This window comes from Patiria miniata, unplaced genomic scaffold (genome assembly GCF_015706575.1).
Source record: "Patiria miniata isolate m_02_andy unplaced genomic scaffold, ASM1570657v1 HiC_scaffold_8, whole genome shotgun sequence".
Lineage (NCBI taxonomy): Eukaryota > Metazoa > Echinodermata > Asteroidea > Valvatida > Asterinidae > Patiria > Patiria miniata.
The window spans coordinates 10,349,667-10,369,374 of record NW_024037075.1 but is presented as its reverse complement, the minus strand read 5'-3'; the positions used below and the strand labels follow the sequence as shown (position 1 = coordinate 10,369,374).

The window sequence follows — 19,708 nt, the reverse complement described above, 5'->3', positions numbered from 1 at the left end:
CTGGGGGGCCGTGGTTACACGGGGGGTTTTATCACCGGTATCCTCACAGTGTTCCATACCGTAGGATGTATGTTTGATGCCAGTCAAAACGCGTAACGGGATGACCGTAACAAACTATGGCGATGTCCCTGCGTGGGAGACTCACTGCTATCTTGTCTTTTCGTACTATTGTACTACTGAGATAAATGCAGTTGAGAACGGCCAAGGAGAAGGGAACGACTGCTGGTCGCTGTACCCCACGGAATTTCTCTTTACACGCCAGGCGAGGTGGCCGAGGGAAGGGAACGCCAGCGGCGATATGCCCACGAATATCTCGCCGCTATCTCATTTGTCGCCGCACTACCGAGATAGCTTAGGACGGCCGAGGGGCAGGGACGACCTCTGTCGATATACCAAACAAAACGTCCTCTTCTAGCTCCCCGAGCTAGCTGAAACGGTCAGGGGGGGGGGGGGGGAAGGGAACGACCTCTGTCGATATACCCCCATTGTACTCGTCTCGTTCGCTAGCCCAGCTCACTCACCGCGAGCTTAGGGGAAACGAACGGAGAGACAGGGAACGGCCAAACCGCTGTATTCTTCTGTCCCTTACTCTATGGTCTGGAGTGACTCGCACGTACTGTCAAAAATGCTTGGAAGTAACCAACAACATTTGACATTCAGTCCGCCGAAACATTACATAAAATAGCCGCTGAGACAATACATGAAACAGTAGTTAATGCCTGTAGATGAATCTGCATTAAACATTAAAAATTAAGCACAGCAATAGTTTGTTTATTGGCCTCCGTATTTTTTTAATACGCGGCGGAATATCTGGCCGAATACATGACAACCTTTACGCAGTCAAGGAAGATCCTGTCCAAATTTGGCTGAAATTGGCCACCAAATTCGGCAGATTTTAGCAAAATGACCACAGATGTAACAAAACTTGCCATATCTGTGTTTTCCCACATTACACATAGTGTATGCTAGCCAAGCAAATAACAAAACCTGTCTTATCTTCAAGTAAACTTGAATCCTCCATCCTGATTGGTCGATCCATGGCAACAAGCCGTGCTACATATAACCATGTAGCACGGCCTCGGTCCATACCAGCACTCCGCATATTGCGCTGTTCCAAGATGCGAGCGACATTCCAGCTGCATATGCTAAACTGCTGAATGTCCGTGTAAAGCGTGCTCGTTCCAACTGTACTGAGCGTCAAGTTCACTTGAAGATAAATTCGTTATCATGCTTGCGCTCGGTGGAACACGGAAAATGTAGTGCGTCTGTGTCCCACATACCACTCGGCCTTTTGGCCTCGTGGTATGTGGGACACAGACGCACTACATTATTCCGTGTTTCCACTCGCGCTCGTGGGATAACTTATAATATCTACGTTTCTGACATTTCACATATTGCAAACGAATCATGCTGAGATAACAAAACTGCCTTATCTCCTTTTCTGACATTGCACGTATTCCAAGCAAATCATGCCGATAACAAATCCTACCATATCTGTGTATCACATTGCACGTAGTGTATGCTAACCAAGTTTATCAAACAAAACTTGCCATAACTCCATTTCCTCGAATACACATATGCATGCGAACTGGCATCGTACCAAGCCGATAACAAAACTGTGTTTCCTCCTCTGTTGCACATAGTGTTTGACAATCGGCTGACGAAATGACCCTCTTGACCAATAGGTGACCATTGGGCCAAATTCTGTGAACAACCCATATGAGGCTTGGTCCACAGAGGCAACTGACCAAGTTTGACACTAATTGGGTCAAGACTGTAGGAGAAGAAGCATTTTATATGTTTGAAGAAAGTGACCACTAGGTAAAGTAGGTCCATTCAAACCTATGCTGGTCACTTAAGATAGAACCTCGGTTCAAGGAAGATCATGTCCAAATATGGCTGAAATCTGCCAAGGAATTTGGCAGATGTAGCACTTTATTTTTGGTCAAGCGACCGTTTTGCCCGAAGAAAGAAAGAAAGAAACGCGATGATCACATTATATCAGCGTGCTTCGCACGGCTGATATAAATATCAAAATCTGTTTTCTGAAGACATACCCTTTTTTGGCTGGTGATGGGAAATTAAGATATCTCTTTGTTGAAACCGGTTTATGACATGATGACCTTAAAAAATGTACTTTTCAAAGTCTTATATTTACAGAATTACAAGTCTGGCTAGGTTAGAAACTTTGTAGCACATAGACAGGACTTCATGTGAAAACTAAGGTCATGTCATGATGACAATAGCTTGTTATTGTCTATATAATTTTGATTCCCCCCCCCCCCATCTTATTAGTATATCTCGAGCATGTCAATTTTTCAATCAAAAATTCTTCTTTTGTAGAAGGTTCGGTAGGTCATAGATATGCACAAAATGTGCGAGAAATACGTGATGTTAATATAATTTCACCAAAATCATATAAGGGAAGGTGAGATCGCTATGAAAACTTAGTTTGTAATTAATGTTATTAGTATGCAAAACACAAAGCGATATCAAGATGATTTGATGACTGATTGTTTTGTGAATTTTCTTTTTAATTTCTATACAAAATTGACACTGTCTGTAATTGGATGGACTTTGAACTTGGTATCTAGAGACAAAGAAACAACCTAGTACAAGAGTGCATCAACAAGTGACTCATGATGAGGCAAACATGAGCTTAAATATGCATTACGGACAGAAAACATTTCTAATTTTTCCATCTTCTCACTAATTTTTATATAAATTAGCAAATTTTCTTTTCTTTTTTGTTTGCTTTGTAGAAGACTAAAATTCAAAATGTTTTCAATTCATGTCAAATAGCCAAGCACCTTCAAAATAATTCTCTGAAGATTTTGATTGATTCTTTCAGTTCAGCCTTAATAAAATTCCACACTACACAGTCTGTCTCTACCTGTTGTACTTTCTTCAGTGGTGCTCAGTACTGTAGTTGTCTCTTCAACTGTAGTTGACTCTGGAGTAGTTGTGTAAACAACAGTGGTTGTCACCTCCTCAGTAGTTGATGGTGCCTCAGTAGTTGATGGTACAGTTGAAGTAACGGTAGTACTCACAACAGTGGTTCTAGCTTCTGTTGTTGAGGCTTCTGTTTATGGTCAAGTTATACTATTTCAATGCTGATTCATTTAGAACAGGCTGTATCAACTTGAGAACAATCAACCATTTCACCTTGCATGTAAACTGTAGGCCTACCCTGTGCAGGGATATACTGTATTCATGTACATGGCCATGCATGTTGATATGTATATGTCTATATGTATATTAAAGATATAGTCCATCATTTGTAATTTGTGCATTTTGTTCGTTTGAAGCAACAAAAGTGCTCAAAATCTAATGAAGGATACTGAACAACTAACCTGATGAAGTTTCAGCTCAGCTTCAGCTGTATATTCCGAGAAAAACAGCATTCTACGATCTCAATTTCAAATCAAAAGTTGCTGAATCATGTTTTGAATTGTTTTGAATTGCAGCTATACGCGATGTCGCGCACTGATTTGACGAATTATAGCAACCGCGCGCGCGCTGTGTGTGTCGTGCCAATGCTTGCGCGCGCTGCACCGAATAACAAAACGAACTACTAATTTAAATTTTCCTACGGTGCGTCTTAAGACGCACCGTTGGAAAGGCCTTCTTTCGTTGATTACTTCAAAATGATAGCTTGCCAGAAAGATTAATTTCACAGGGAGTTTAGTCCACTTACTATCTTTCAACCAAGTATGTTTCTCAACAATAATACGCCAGTTACCTTTTCGGATGGCTGAAAATGATGGACTATAGCTTTAAAGCATATGTAGATTGAACATGAATTAAACTTGAATGTCATCAGTAATTTGGAGAAAACATATGGAATGCTTGCAATTACTAGAGGACTTTTATCCTTGCTTTGTGGTCAATAAACAGATCAATTCACTCTCAGAAAGTGTGAGGCTAATTATTTCATGTGACATATGAACATTTTCTGCCCTTTGTCAACTTTTATAAACACCATTTTGGCAATTTGATATTGTTTGTTTACAAGTACATGTGTATTAAATCCCGACTGGATATATAACCCCTGAATTCCCTATTCATAGTTGTGAATTTATACTTTTTCAAGTAGCGTATTTTTAATTATCAACAATTAGGAAAGTCAGGTTTGCCAGGATACAACACTAAAAATCCTGTTTTGTAGGTGCTTGCTAAAGCGAGACGAATGGGAAGTAGGGGGTGCAGGATTCACATTATAACAATGACACAGAGAGAATCTGAAACAGTCTCTGTAACCAGTTGACCCTTAGGCTGCCAATGCAAAAGTATAAAAACTCTAACCTGTTGTAGACTCCACTGTGGTGACTTCCTTTGTGGTAGATTCAGGGGTAGTGGTCACAACTGTTGTTACCTCCTTGGTCGTTGAAGGTGGGGCAGTCGTTGAAGGTGGGGCAGTTGTTGAAGGTGGGGCAGTTGTTGAAGGTGGGGCAGTTGTTGAAGGTGGGGCAGTTGTTGAGGGAGCCTCAGTAGTTGTCACACGAGTAGTTGACTTCTCCGTTGTACTTGGAGGACCTATAAGATACAGTCCACAAAGTTTCAATTTGAGTTAGGTGAAAACAAAATAATCTTTTGCTCTTTGCTGATCTTTATTTCAATGAGTAACTTATATTCTATTCCACTATCCAGGTCTAAAAGAAAAAAACAACATGTCACAATGTATCCTTATCAAGATCATAATATATAACAAATCTTGAACCTTCAAATTCATGGAAGCACTTGGTAAAAGAGACTTATTGTTCTTCAATTACCTGTTGTACTTTCTTCAGTGGTGCTCAGTACTGTAGTTGTCTCTTCAACTGTAGTTGACTCTGGAGTAGTTGTGTACACAACAGTGGTTGTCACCTCCTCAGTAGTTGATGGTGCCTCAGTAGTTGATGGTACAGTAGAAGTAACGGTAGTACTCACAACAGTGGTTCTAGCCTCTGTCGTGGAGGCTTCTGTTATTGCACAATTGACAAAATGTTTGTCACTTTTAATAGTATAGTTTAAAAGCAATATAATATAGTAAAAGTATAATAAACATAAAATATAATAAGCTATTAATATTCACCATCTCCTTTCAGTGTTTTTTTGTTCATGAAAATTGTGGTACAGATCAATCCAGCAAATTCTTGTTATATTTTAGGCATTTCAGCACCCTTATTGAATGTTTTATCTTATAATGGATTAATATAATTTAAGCATCTGTATATAAATGTGCCGTAAAAATAAATGTCTGGGAAAGTATATTCAACCTTGAGGGCTAAGTAGCCCTTTGAGGGGTAAGTAGCCCTCAAAGTGCCAACAAATGTCAAGTCATTCAATCCTCAAACTTCCCCAAACAGCCCTAGCACTCTATAGTTTTATTGATTTATGGAGTAAACACAATGTAATACAATTTCATACAAGTGGTAAAGGGTTCCATTCCCTACTTGTACGGATATGCTCACAGCCAAACAGCTATGTGTTGACATGCTCAATAGGTGGAGGAACCTAGATTGTCAGCTGCTTGCCAAAGAGGGCATGTCAGGCTCCAAGACTCAAGCGGAATTCAAACTCACAAACCAGAAAACACGGAAAGAACAAAAACAGTCTGTCCAACCATTTCAACATCAGACCCAAATGCCACATGATGTCATATCTAACCTGTTGTAGACTGCATTGTGGTGACTTCCTTTGTGGTAGATTCAGGGGTAGTGGTCACAACTGTTGTTACCTCCTTGGTTGTTGAGGGTGGGGCAGTCGTTGAAGGTGGGGCAGTTGTTGAAGGTGGGGCAGTTGTTGAAGGGGCCTCTGTAGTTGTCACACGAGTAGTTGTCCTCTCTGTGGTACTTGGAGGAACTAGAAAAGCAACTTTGATTGTTTAAATTGTATTAAGTAAATCAAATATAGTTTGTTTTAAAGATCACAATTTCATTCATGCTTAGCACACATATTTTCACAGTGGCCATTTAGTTAGTGGGCATGTAAGGTACTTAGTTACACATAGCAACCAGTGAACTTAGGTTTCTACAATTTTCTACATGAGAATCATTTTTGTAAGTTGTGGTTCCCTCATGAATTAAGAGTCAAGGACCTCTTGCAGCCATTTTTCACATAGTGAATGAAATGCATTGGGAGGTTTTTGTGACAGGTGAGTTTTCTTTTGAGGTTATTTCTTTTGAGGTTATTTCTTTTGAGGTTATTTTTTCGCCATGTGCGTATTTGACATAGTACTACTTGTGTTTTTGTACAAAACCTGCCGTACATTAGCAAAAGTTGATCACATGTCAGTCAAGTCAATCACATGTCAATCACAAGCCAATCACAAGTAGATTACAAGTCCAACCACAAGTCATCCAGTCCCAAGTACCCAACAGCACCCTCCCTTATCCGGAAAAGCATGGCAAATTTTTAAATGTTTAACCCTAACTCCCTAGGCCTTTTTGCTAGGATGTAGCCTCAATCCTGCAAAGTCCTCCAATTGGCCCCATGGAAAAATAGCATATAGCCTCAATCCTGCAAATTCCTCCGTTATTTCTTGAATATGGTCCATGGAGGTATGACCACTGCCTGAATCCTGCAAAATCCTCCGGCTATGACTGTCAATAGGCTGAGGCAGAGGCAGTGACATCCTGGAGCAGTACGGAGGTTGTCAAGTATAATCAAGGACTAAATTTACGCACGGCTGAGCATAAACAACACAAGGTCTGGCCCAGGACCTTGACACGGTGCATCTTCCGAAATCAGCAACGCACTTTTGCCATGTAACCTCAATCCTGCAAATTCCTCCAATTTGCAAAAAGGATTTTGGAGAATTCAGGGCGGTTAGGGTTAAAGAAGTGCACTTTTCAACAAAATTAGCCGAAAAGGAATATCAATTAGTGTTCATACACTTAAGAGGATAAGAATCGCTTAAATAACTGGTTAGGAAAACCACAATTTTTTTTACAAGTTCCATCCAAAAATTAATTTTGAAATTGACAGTCAGTTGCAAAATGACTTTGACAGTCTCAAAAAGCTCAAGCAGTCTTTATTCTTTGGATTAACTCATCTAAAACAAGTCAGGTGTGTTTACAAATACAAATGCCCTGCAACCATGACTGTTTCCATGACATAACACCACTCTTTTAACATCAACTTACATGTACCTTGGTCACATGGAACATTCATTGACAGCATTAGTGTTTTCTGTAGGTTTTATATGAATTAATCCCTATATCTCAGAATAAATACAAGATTTCTATTGTTTCAGCCACTGTGACCTTGGCCCTTGACCTTTTGGCCCCAAATGCAATAGGCTTCTTCTTAGGACTGCCAAGGACAATCCACAAACCAAATTTGAAGTTCATATGTAAAGTATTTCTCAAGTTATTGCGCTGACAAAATTTCTTTGTTTTTGCCACTGTGACCTTGACCCTTGACCTTTCGGCCCCAAATGCAATAGGCTTCTTAGGATTACCAAGGACAATCCACAAACCAAATTTTAAGTTCATATGTAAAGTATTTCTCAAGTTATCGCGCTGAACAAAATTTCTTTAGTTTTTGCCACTGTGACCTTGACCTTTCAGCTCAAAATGCAATAGGCTTCTTAGGATTACCAAGAACAATACACAAACCAAATTTGAAGTTCATTATTTCTCATGTTATTGCGCTGTCAAAATTTCTTTTTTTTTTGCCACTGTGACCTTGACCCTTGACCTTTCGGCCCAAAATGCAATAGGCTTCTTAGGATTGCCAAGGACAATCCACAAACCAAATTTGAAGCTCACATGTAAAGTATTTCTCAAGTTATCACGCTGACAAAATTTCTATTGTTTTAGCCACTGTGACCTTGATCCTTCACCTTTTGGCCCCTAATGCAATAGGCTTCTTATGATTACCAAGAACAATACAAAAACCAAATCTGAAGTTCATATGTTAAGTATTTCTCAAGTTATCGCGCTGACAAGACTTATCCCGACACACATGCACACCTATCCACACAGTCGTGTTTTACTATACACCTGAGGACAATTAACCTATTGTGTTTCCCTTTGTCCCTCTAATTAACACTTTCCTATAGACTAAGCACATAACCGTGCGATCAAGGACCAGTTTTAACAATAGGCACCGTCGTCCGAGGATCAAAGGGCCCTTTGTGCTCCTTTTGTTGTCTGTCCTCGAGTGTAATACAATACAAGAGCACACACGCACACACACCCAGGTTTACGTTACATACCTTGTGTGGACATTCCTTTGTTTTCGTGTAGTTAAGAAAACCCGGTGCAAAAAATAACTTTACTTAAACTGTGAAAACTCTTTTAACCCAATTTTTTTCTATGATTCCCTATAGTGTTTCTCTTCATTCTGCTACGGATAAACCTAACCCAAAAATGCCTCTAAACCTGTTTTCCAGAAAGGGCAAAACGTTATGTGGACACGGCGTAGTCCACATTACGTTAACACAACCTGCATTATGTGGACATCTTTTGTTCACAAGTCCACATAGGGAATGTAAGACAAACTCACACGCTTACATAGGCATAGAAGTGGGGTACTTCCTTTGTTCTCGTGTAATAAATGTTGCAACGTCACACACTTATGTCAAAATGCACTTATTTTAACCATAGTTAATTTCCTGGGCTGAAATTCGGATAATATCCCTTTTTTAAAACTCTTCCATTTGCAACAGATCAACCCAACTAATTCCTAGTTTTTGAGTAAAATCCATATATCTATTTCGTGAAAAACTTGTGGGGTACCAAAACGGTACCTCGCAAGTCAGTGGGCATTCCTTGTGGGGTACCTCCCATTGTTCCGGTACCCCACAAGGTAGTGTTTTTACATGCACACTCATGCTTACATAGGCATAGAAGTGGGGTACTTTCTTTGTTCTCTTGTACTAAAATTTGCAACGTCACACACTTATGTCAAAATGCTCTCATTTTAACCATAGTTAATTTCCTGGGCTGAAATTCGGACTTAATATCCCTTTTGTAAAACTCTTCCATTTGCGACGGATCAACCCAACTTGGAAATTCCTAGTTTTTGAGTAAAATCCATTTATCTATTTCGTGATTTGTGGGGTACCAAAACGGTACCCCGCGAGTCGGTGGGCATTCCTTGTGGGGTACCTCCCATTGTTCTGGTACCCCACAAGGCAGTGTTTGTACACGCACGCACACACACACACCCCCGCGGGGCATAAAAATTGATCACGTTGATTAATATTGAAAAAAAATGTGACTTTTTGACCATGTGGAGTACTCTGAACAAATTGATAAGTGCCTTTTTGTTTTCTTACACAGAAAAACCCCCACAATGAACAGGGTTCTAAACTACACAACTACTGGAATTGGATCATGTAGGCATGGTAGGAAAGAATTTTGCAAATACATTTGGGCTTATTATTGAGATTGACATGATATTGAGACATGGTGTATGTACCATAGTCCCTTGGTGGAGCATTGAAGGTGTGATGGGACCATGCCATGGACACACTTGCAAATGGTGCAGACTTGCAATGGGTGTTGACTCGAAACCATACACAATAAACAAATTCTCCGCGCTGCTGAAATATGGGTATCAATACCGACAGAAGAATCACACTATACCATTGACCAAAAGCACAATGCGAGTAAGTATTCGCCCATATCTAGAATTGAATATTTTCAAATAGCGAGTCCAATGGTTATTCAGGACAACGAAAATATTAGTGATTTGAAAGTATGTTTTTCTCTTAAAATTGCATATGCATTGGAATTAGATGTATATGAAAATATTTCTGTGTCATTGAGTAGTGTTAGGACTGTCAATTTTTTTTCAATCAAAAATGATTTCGAAATAAAAATATATCACATTACAGAAACTGCAGTGGCTATATGTCCCACTGGGGACATTTTGCCATTTGACAGCCACATAAATTCTACAGTCTGTCTGTACCTGTTGTACTTTCTTCAGTGGTGCTCAGTACTGTAGTTGTCTCTTCAACAGTAGTTGACTCTGGAGTAGTTGTGTACACGACTGTGGTTGTCACCTCCTCAGTAGTTGATGGTGCCTCAGTAGTTGATGGTACAGTAGAAGTAACGGTAGTACTCACAACAGTGGTTCTAGCCTTGGTTGTTGAGGCTTCTGTTTATAGTATTGATGTCATAATAATGTTACATGTTGGTTTTTATTTTCAACACAAACAATTCAAATGAACACAATCTAGTTCACATTGCATATAATCTGGTGGCCTACCACTTCTGCTGCTAATAAACTTGATTAACTTTCTCCTCCAAAGTTTGATACAAGTTGTCATAGATGATGGCCCAATTTGACACTTTGTCGTCTACCTTCTTGTGAATTCTTTCTGTGTTAGTCATAATATATTATTAAATCCCTTGTACAGTCACATCTAATTCTCCAGACAGTCGTGGATATAACTGTTTGATAATCAAAATTTTCTAATGCATTGAAAATTGTTTTTACAAGTTCTGTTAGAACACTTGTAGACAATTTTTGCGTTTTTCACGAGTACAAGCAAAAAACCTAGCTCACCTGTTGAGGGTGCCTCTGTTGTTGAGGGTGCTTTGGTTGTAGTCACTGTGTTGTTTAAGAAAGCACAATAAAGTTTTGGTATATATATTATACTACCGTTTTGACTCATGGCCTAATGTAGTTTGACTAAGTTCCTCCAACGATGGACCATTGACGAAGGTCCTGCTAGGATTGAAATGGTTAGGCCGTTCACCTTTTATGATTTGTACGTTTCAGGTCAATCTAGTCAAGTAAGTAGTTTGCAGCAGGTTGACTCATTTTTTTCAACAGATATAAAAGCAGCCGAAATTCAGTCATCATTCACATTGCATTTATTTTCCAATACTGTAGATTAAGCTCCATTTTTTTTTATCATCCTTTTCATGTTTCCTTGATTCATTAAATTCTACAGCCGTTCCATCATTATACTTAAAAAGTAAAGAGAAAATAAGTGACTATAAAAATACCTCCGTGTTCACAACCGTTGAATATCACTTTGTAACCATCTGGGTTTGAGGTGATGATGCAAACTTTGAGTCCCGTCACCAACGCCATACTGGATGGTAGATAGATCTTTTGATCTGTTTTGCCAATAAAGATAGGAGAGCCAGCTTCATCTACTAGAGGTATGTATGGTTGCCTGTCACCTGGTTGAAATTTGAAGGAAACAGTTATGTCTCCCGGTGGGCCTTGTTCTGTCTTTATGATGACCGACGTGATTTCAACCCGTGGGCTGAAGGTAACCCCCAAACATGATCCATTGTGTGGTGATGTAACATCGTTGGGTGGGTTGCTAGGCCGCCACCATTCAGTCGGAGGTAATTCTTTGCCTGATTCTGGGTCTTCGCGTATTATCGTCACATTTGGCAATTTGTCAAGATCATCCGCACATACCTCTGGAGTAGTTGATGGTGGTGAAGTAGTTGACACTGATGTGATTCAAAATAAAAATGAAGGAAATAAAAAACATAAAGATGCATACCATTGAAAATGATGAAAAGATGATGAATGAGAGGTTTGCAGAAACACCATGTGGGAATAATTTTCTCAATAAGAGAATGGTTCTGAAAAGAACCAGAGGTATTTAGAGCCATTCTCTTAGTTTAAGAAGTTATTCCCACATGGTGTTTCCGCAAACCTTTCATTTATTAGAACCTCCACAAAGCAAAGCCTTAACTCTTACTTATGAAACAATTAGTTATTATTTCTGCTTCATTCTTGCCCCTTTCAGTGGTGTCACTGGGAGTCACAGGCTTTGAGTGGGCAGGGGGAATCCCCTTCCCCATACTCCCCTTTGTTACACTACTGGTCCTGTTAATTTTTTGTGAGTGTGATTTTATAAGCAGTAATTTTAATACAGGAATTTATAAAACATCTGTTTATAAAATATGAATCCAGTGTTTTGAATGGAGGTATAAATCTGAAACGACCTTACTAATGAAATCAGAATCATTTTTATACCAATTGTGGCCCAATGCACTGAAATAGTGAAATGGCAAGAGGTACCCAGCAGTAGAAAATTGGGGGAAAAACAAAGTTTGGGGGCCGCTAACCTAAAGCAGCATTGCAAAAAATCCAAACAGTTCAAGACTCAGGCCAAACATTACTGGAGCAATGCTGTAAGTAACTCAAACATTCCCTTTAACCATGCGACTATCAGAATCGAATGTCAGTCTATCCCACAACCTCTAACCTGTTGTGGACTCCACTGTAGTGACTTCCTTTGTGGTAGATTCAGGGGTAGTAGTCACAACTGTTGTTACCTCCTTGGTTGTTGAAGGTGGGGCAGTTGTTGAAGGTGGGGCAGTTGTTGAGGGTGGGGCAGTTGTTGAGGGTGGGGCAGTTGTTGAGGGTGGGGCAGTTGTTGAAGGTGGGGCAGTTGTTGAGGGAGCCTCAGTAGTTGTCACACGAGTAGTTGACTTCTCCGTTGTACTTGGAGGACCTAAAAGATACAGTTCACAAAGTTTTAATTGGAGTGGGGTTAAAAAAAAATAATCTTTTGCTCTTTTGCTCTTTACTGATCTTCATTTCAATGAGAAACTTATTTTCTATTCCACTGTAAAGGCCTAAAGGGAAACAAAAATTCCGATGTATTCCTTATTAGGGTCATAATGAGGGAATAAATGTGTGCTTGGCCGGTCTTAAACTCTCTGTGTAAGACCGGTTGGAGTCTGGACACTGATAATAACCCGAGCTGGATTACCAGACGCCAACTGGTCTTAAAGGGAAGATACAACAGTTGCGAACACCAAAAAATGAAATGATCAAAAAATCACAAAATATTTTACTGGATTGTAAGGGAATGACAGTCCAAAGCATCCTTTAAAATTGTGGCTCTAGGTGTGCTGACATTTTGAGGAAAACTTGACATTTGCAGGAAAACTGGCTTTTTTTCAAAAACTTTTTCTAAGTTTTCATATTTAGTTATTCCACATTTTCTTTGCAATTGATTACACACCTGTGAAGGGGTACAAGCCTGCTAGACTGATTCTCTGACTTTACAATTCCCCAAAGTATATAAATTGTTCCATTTCATCTTCAGTAGGGTCATGGAACCAGACTATAAGAAAATGGTTGGTTTTCTTGGATTTTCCAGCATCTCCGAACCCAAAACGTGAAGCAAGTCTGTTTAACAATACTTGCTATAACATACTAATCTTCCAAATTCATTTATTTCTGACAATTGAAGCAAATGTTGTACATTCCCTTGAAATAAAGTGTTTAATACCGGTCAAGTACATACTTATTCCCATTCATCAATACCTTTTCGGTCAAATAATCAAAACTTTTCAGTCCAAAAGGCAAAAGCGTTCAACAAGTTTACCTCATGTTTTTTGGGACACCCCTCAAGCATTATTATGGTATGTCCAGTCTCGTGAGTATTGTAAAAAAACTCCTTATAAATTACGGAGATTGGTGTGTGCATCACACGCACTAGCAATGTGGCACATAACGTAGCTGTGCCAGTGTATTGTAAATTTCGGACTACGAAATTCTGAACCACCGGTAGTATTACGCATGCCTATGTGAGCCAAATTGTGACCTTCAACCGATAAAACGGTAAAGCACCAGATTTCATAGGAGTCCAAATTTCATGTGACTAGTGTTTAACACCAGCCAGCCATGTCTTTATTAACCGTTGAAGACCAGCCACGTGACATACTCTCGACCAAGAGGAATGGGGTAAAACTGTCTTAAGTATTTAAGAATATAAATTACATCTTGCACCTTCAAAGGAAGCACTTGGTAAAAGAGAATTATAGGTCTTGAATTACCAGTTGTACTTTCTTCAGTGGTGCTCAGTACTGTAGTCGTCTCTTCAACTGTAGTTGACTCTGGAGTAGTTGTGTACACAACAGTGGTTGTCACCTCCTCAGTAGTTGATGGTGCCTCAGTAGTTGATGGTACAGTTGAAGTAACAGTAGTACTCACAACAGTGGTTCTAGCCTCTGTCGTGGAGGCTTCTGTTGTTGGGAAAATGATCAAGTGTTTTTCACTTGTAATCGTCAAAAGTATAAAAGACAAGTTTCTTGCATATATTAAGCTATTAATTTTACCAATTTCTTTTCCGTATGTTTTTTCCCTGGACGAATGTAATGCAGATCATTTCAGGGAGTTCTCCGAATATTCTAGGCATTTTCATTTCTTTATTGAATGTTTTATCTTCAGCATTTGTATATATAAACATGCCATAATATTATATGTCTGGGACAGCATGTATAACCCACTTAGCCAACAAATGTCAAGTCATTCAATCCTCAAACTTCCCCAAACAGCCCTAGCACTCAACAGTTTTATTGATTTATGGAGTAAATACAATGTAATACAATTTCATACAAGTGGTAAAGGGTTCCATTCCCTACTTGTACCGATATGCTCACAGCCAAACAGCTATGTGTTGACATGCTCAATAGGTGGAAAACCAAGATTGTCAGCTGCTTGCCAAAGAGGGCATGTCAGGCTCCAAGACTCAAGCGGAATTCAAACTCACAAACCAGAAAACACGGAAAGAACAAAAACAGTCTGTCCAACCATTCCAACATCAGACCCAAATGCCACATGATGTCATATCTAACCTGTTGTAGACTGCACTGTGGTGACTTCCTTTGTGGTAGATTCAGGGGTAGTGGTCACAACTGTTGTTACCTCCTTGGTCGTTGAAGGTGGGGCAGTTGTTGAAGGTGGGACAGTTGTTGAGGGTGGGGCAGTTGTTGAAGGTGGGGCAGTTGTTGAAGGTGGGGCAGTTGTTGAAGGTGGGGCAGTTGTTGAGGGTGGGGCAGTTGTTGAGGGTGGGGCAGTTGTTGAGGGTGGGGCAGTTGTTGAAGGTGGGGCAGTTGTTGAGGGAGCCTCAGTAGTTGTCACACGAGTAGTTGACTTCTCAGTTGTACTTGGAGGACCTAAAAGATACAGTTTACAAAGTTTTAATTGGAGTGGGGTTAAAACAAAATAATCTTTTGCTCTTTTGCTCTCTACGGATCTTCATTTCAATGAGAAACTTATTTTCTATTCCATTGTAAAGGCCTAAAAGGAAACAAACATTCCTGATGTATTCCTTATTGGGGTCATAATGAGGGAATAAATGTGTGCTTGGCCGGTCTTAAACTCTCTGTGTAAGACCGGTTGGAGTCTGGACACTGATAATAACCCGAGCTGGATTACCAGACGCCAACTGGTCTTAAAGGGAAGATACAACAGTTGCGAACACCAAAAAATGAAATGATCAAATAATCACAAAATATTTTACTGGATTGTAAGGGAATGACAGTCCAAAGCATCCTTTAAAATTGTGGCTCTAGGTGTGCTGACATTTTGAGGAAAACTTGACATTTGCAGGAAAACTGGCTTTTTTTCAAAAACTTTTTCTAAGTTTTCATATTTAGTTATTCCACATTTTCTTTGCAATTGATTACACACCTGTGAAGGGGTACAAGCCTGCTAGACTGATTCTCTGACTTTACAATTCCCCAAAGTATATAAATTGTTCCATTTCATCTTCAGTAGGGTCATGGAACCAGACTATAAGAAAATGGTTGGTTTTCTTGGATTTTCCAGCATCTCCGAACCCAAAACGTGAAGCAAGTCTGTTTAACAATACTTGCTATAACATACTAATCTTCCAAATTCATTTATTTCTGACAATTGAAGCAAATGTTGTACATTCCCTTGAAATAAAGTGTTTAATACCGGTCAAGTACATACTTATTCCCATTCATCAATACCTTTTCGGTCAAATAATCAAAACTTTTCAGTCCAAAAGGCAAAAGTGTTCAACAAGTTTACCTCATGTTTTTTGGGACACCCCTCAAGCATTATTATGGTATGTCCAGTCTCGCGAGTGTTGTAAACAACTCCTTATAAATTACGGAGATTGGTGTGTGCATCACACGCACTAGCAATGTGGCACATAACGTAGCTGTGCCAGTGTATTGTAAATTTCGGACTACGAAATTCTGAACCACCGGTAGTATTATGCATGCCTATTTGAGCCAAATTGTGACCTTCAACCGATAAAACGGTAAAGCACCAGATTTCATAGGAGTCCAAATTTCATGTGACTAGTGTTTAACACCAGCCAGCCATGTCTTTATTAACCGTTGAAGACCAGCCACGTGACATACTCTCGACCAAGAGGAATGGGGTAAAACTGTCTTAAGTATTTAAGAATATAAATTACATCTTGCACCTTCAAAGGAAGCACTTGGTAAAAGAGAATTATAGGTCTTGAATTACCAGTTGTACTTTCTTCAGTGGTGCTCAGTACTGTAGTCGTCTCTTCAACTGTAGTTGACTCTGGAGTAGTTGTGTACACAACAGTGGTTGTCACCTCCTCAGTAGTCGATGGTGCCTCAGTAGTTGATGGTACAGTTGAAGTAACGGTAGTACTCACAACAGTGGTTCTAGCCTCTGTCGTGGAGGCTTCTGTTGTTGGGAAAATGATCAAGTGTTTTTCACTTGTAATCGTCAAAAGTATAAAAGACAAGTTTCTTGCATATATTAAGCTATTAATTTTACCAATTTCTTTTCGGTATGTTTTTTCCCTGGACTATTGTAATGCAGATCATTTCAGGGAGTTCTCCGAATATTTTAGGTATTTTCATTTCTTTATTGAATGTTTTATCTTCAGCATTTGTATATATAAACATGCCATAATATTATATGTATGGGACAGCATGTATAACCCACTTAGCCAACAAATGTCAAGTCATTCAATCCTCAAACTTCCCCAAACAGCCCTAGCACTCAACAGTTTTATTGATTTATGGAGTAAATACAATGTAATACAATTTCATACAAGTGGTAAAGGGTTCCATTCCCTACTTGTACGGATATGCTCACAGCCAAACAGCTATGTGTTGACATGCTCAATAGGTGGAGAAACCTAGATTGTCAGCTGCTTGCCAAAGAGGGCATGTCAGGCTCCAAGACTCAAGCGGACTTCAAACTCACAAACCAGAAAACACGGAAAGAACAAAAACAGTCTGTCCAACCATTCCAACATCACACCCAAATGCCACATGATGTCATATCTAACCTGTTGTAGACTGCACTGTGGTGACTTCCTTTGTGGTAGATTCAGGGGTAGTGGTCACAACTGTTGTTACCTCCTTGGTCGTTGAAGGTGGGGTAGTTGTTGAAGGTGGGGCAGTTGTTGAGGGAGCCTCAGTAGTTGTCACACGAGTAGTTGACTTCTCAGTTGTACTTGGAGGACCTAAAAGATACAGTTCACAAAGTTTTAATTTGAGTGGGGTTAAAACAAAATAATCTTTTGCTCTTTTGCTCGCTACGGATCTTCATTTCAATGAGAAACTTATTTTCTATTCCATTGTAAAGGCCTAAAAGGAAACAAACATTCCTGATGTATTCCTTATTGGGGTCATAATGAGGGAATAAATGTGTGCTTGGCCGGTCTTAAACTCTCTGTGTAAGACCGGTTGGAGTCTGGACACTGATAATAACCCGAGCTGGATTACCAGACGCCAACTGGTCTTAAAGGGAAGATACAACAGTTGCGAACATCAAAAAAGAAACAATCAAATTATCAAAACATATTTCACTGGATTGTAAGGGAATGACAGTCCAAAGCATCCTTTAAAATTGTGGCTCCAGGTGTGCTGACATTTTCAGGAAAACTTGACATTTTAAGGAAAACTGTTTTTTTTTTCTCAAAAACTGCTTCTAAGTTTTCATATTTAGTTATTCCACATTTTCTTTGCAATTGATTACACACCTGTGAAGGGGTACAAGCCTGCTAGACTGATTCTCTGACTTTACAATTCCCCAAAGTATATAATTGTTCCATTTCATCTTCAGTAGGGTCATGGAACCAAACTATAAGAAAATGGTTGGTTTTCTTGGATTTTCCAGCATCTCCGAACCCAAAACGTGAAGTAAGTCAGTTTAACAATACTTGCTATAACATACTAATCTTCCAAATTCATTTATTTCTGACCACTGAAGCAAATGTTGTATATTCCCTTTAAACAAAGTGTTTAATACCAGTCAAGTACATATTTATTCCCATTCATCAATACCTTTTCGGTCAAATAAGCAAATCTTTTCAGTCCAAAAGGCAAAAGTGTTCAACAAGTTTACCTCATGTTTTTTGGGACACCCCTCAGCATTATTATGGTATGTCCAGTCTCGCGAGTGTTGTAAAAAAACTTTTTATAAATTACGGAGATTGGTGTGCGCATCACACGCACTGGCGATGTGGCGCATAACGCAGCTGTGCCAGTGTATTGTAAATTTCGGACTACGAAATTCTGAACCAGCAGCAGAACACCGCGAGCTGAGTGTTGATTGCGGAGGTGCACCAGTCTATGTGTGGACGACCTAGGATCGAGAAGATCTGACTTGCGATTCTCTTGTTCGATGACCACTCCGTGGGAATTATTTTGCCCCTGGAGAGAGAGTCCGCTATGTCGTTTTCCGCACCAGGAACGTGAATGACACGTAGATCTACTTTGTGTCTGGTTAGCCACTAACACATTTCCCAAGTCAGGTAGCGCAGCTGGGGTGACCTTGTACCGCCCCATTTGTTAATATATGCTACCACTGTCGTGTAGTCGGTCTTGATTAAAACAGACCGGCCCACTGCGTCTGCTTGAAAGTGGTGTAAGGCGTTGACTGCAGCCTAAAGCTATAGAACATTGATATGTAGGGGGGAGGGGAGGCTCCCCAGCCCTCGTTGGAAGCGTCAGTGGAGATTATGGCGTGAGGATCCCCTCTGGGGAAACTCCATCTGCACCGAATGTTCTGTTCCAATGGCCACCACCGAAGGTGTGGCCAAATGACTTCGTCGATCGAGATTACTAGAGAGATTGGATCTGTCTCGGGTCAGTCATGTGCCAGAAGATGCATTTGCAAAGGACGCATCCTAAATCCGCACCAGGGGACCAGGTCCACTTAGCTGGCCATGATCCCTAGAAGTTTCAGCCAAGCTTGCGCTGGGGCGACTTGAACAGATAGGAAAAGTTTGACGCACTTCCGCAGGCTGGTAACGCGTTCCCCTGTGGGGACGGCTATGCCCCTGCGTAGATTGATCTCTGTTCCCAGAAAAGCGATTTCCTGGGACGGGATTAGTTGGGACTTCTTCTCGTTGATGATGAAGCCTAGCCTCATTGTCAACGTATAAGTATCTCTCAAATTTTGAGCAGTTTCGTCTTTTGATTTTCCCACTATCAGTCAGTCATCGAGATCCATAAAAATCATTGTTTTCTCGATGAAGACATGATGCAACTGCCCGCACAACCCTGGTAAACACTCTTGACGAGGTTGATAACCCGAAGGGAAGGGCAGTGAATTCGTAAGTGCGCCCCTGAAACCGGAAACGTAGGAATCAGGAGTGCTCTTGGAAGATGGGGACATGTAGGTATGCGTCTTTCAGGTCTAAAGACGTCCCCCACGCTGGCGTGGGCAATGACTCTAGAACTACATGGAGTGTTTCCATTTGGAAACGCTTGGGTCTGACAAACCTATTGAGCAGTTTAAGCCAGCCACCTTCTTTGGTGTTAGAAAGAAGGACAGGAAGCCTATGAATTGTTCCATTGGTGGTACCAAGCGGACTGCTCTCTTCTCGATAAGGGATGATATCTCTTGTTCGAGAGCTAATCGTTTGTCTGTGTTTGTCGGAACTAGTGTTTTGCGAACACATATTTCCGACCAAGGGGTGCTTGTAGATTCTAGTTGATAGCCGTGGCTGACTATAGAAAGCACCCTTGCG

The 19,708-nt window shown here is 40.2% G+C and overlaps 1 protein-coding gene across 1 annotated transcript; it reads right to left on the bottom strand.

The window, feature by feature from the left end:
* Window positions 1-2,764: 2,764 nt before the first annotated feature.
* LOC119719463 (salivary glue protein Sgs-3-like) lies at window positions 2,765-14,697 on the bottom strand. Its single transcript, XM_038188936.1, has 10 exons — window positions 14,562-14,697; window positions 13,761-13,949; window positions 12,179-12,427; window positions 10,953-11,414; window positions 10,507-10,551; window positions 9,907-10,095; window positions 5,650-5,844; window positions 4,773-4,961; window positions 4,306-4,536; window positions 2,765-3,082 (listed from the first exon to the last, which is right to left on the bottom strand). The coding sequence occupies exons 4-10, from the start codon at window positions 11,038-11,040 to the stop codon at window positions 2,859-2,861; spliced, it is 1,161 nt and encodes a 386-aa protein (XP_038044864.1). The 5' UTR covers window positions 11,041-11,414; window positions 12,179-12,427; window positions 13,761-13,949; window positions 14,562-14,697; the 3' UTR covers window positions 2,765-2,858.
* Window positions 14,698-19,708: the final 5,011 nt, after the last annotated feature.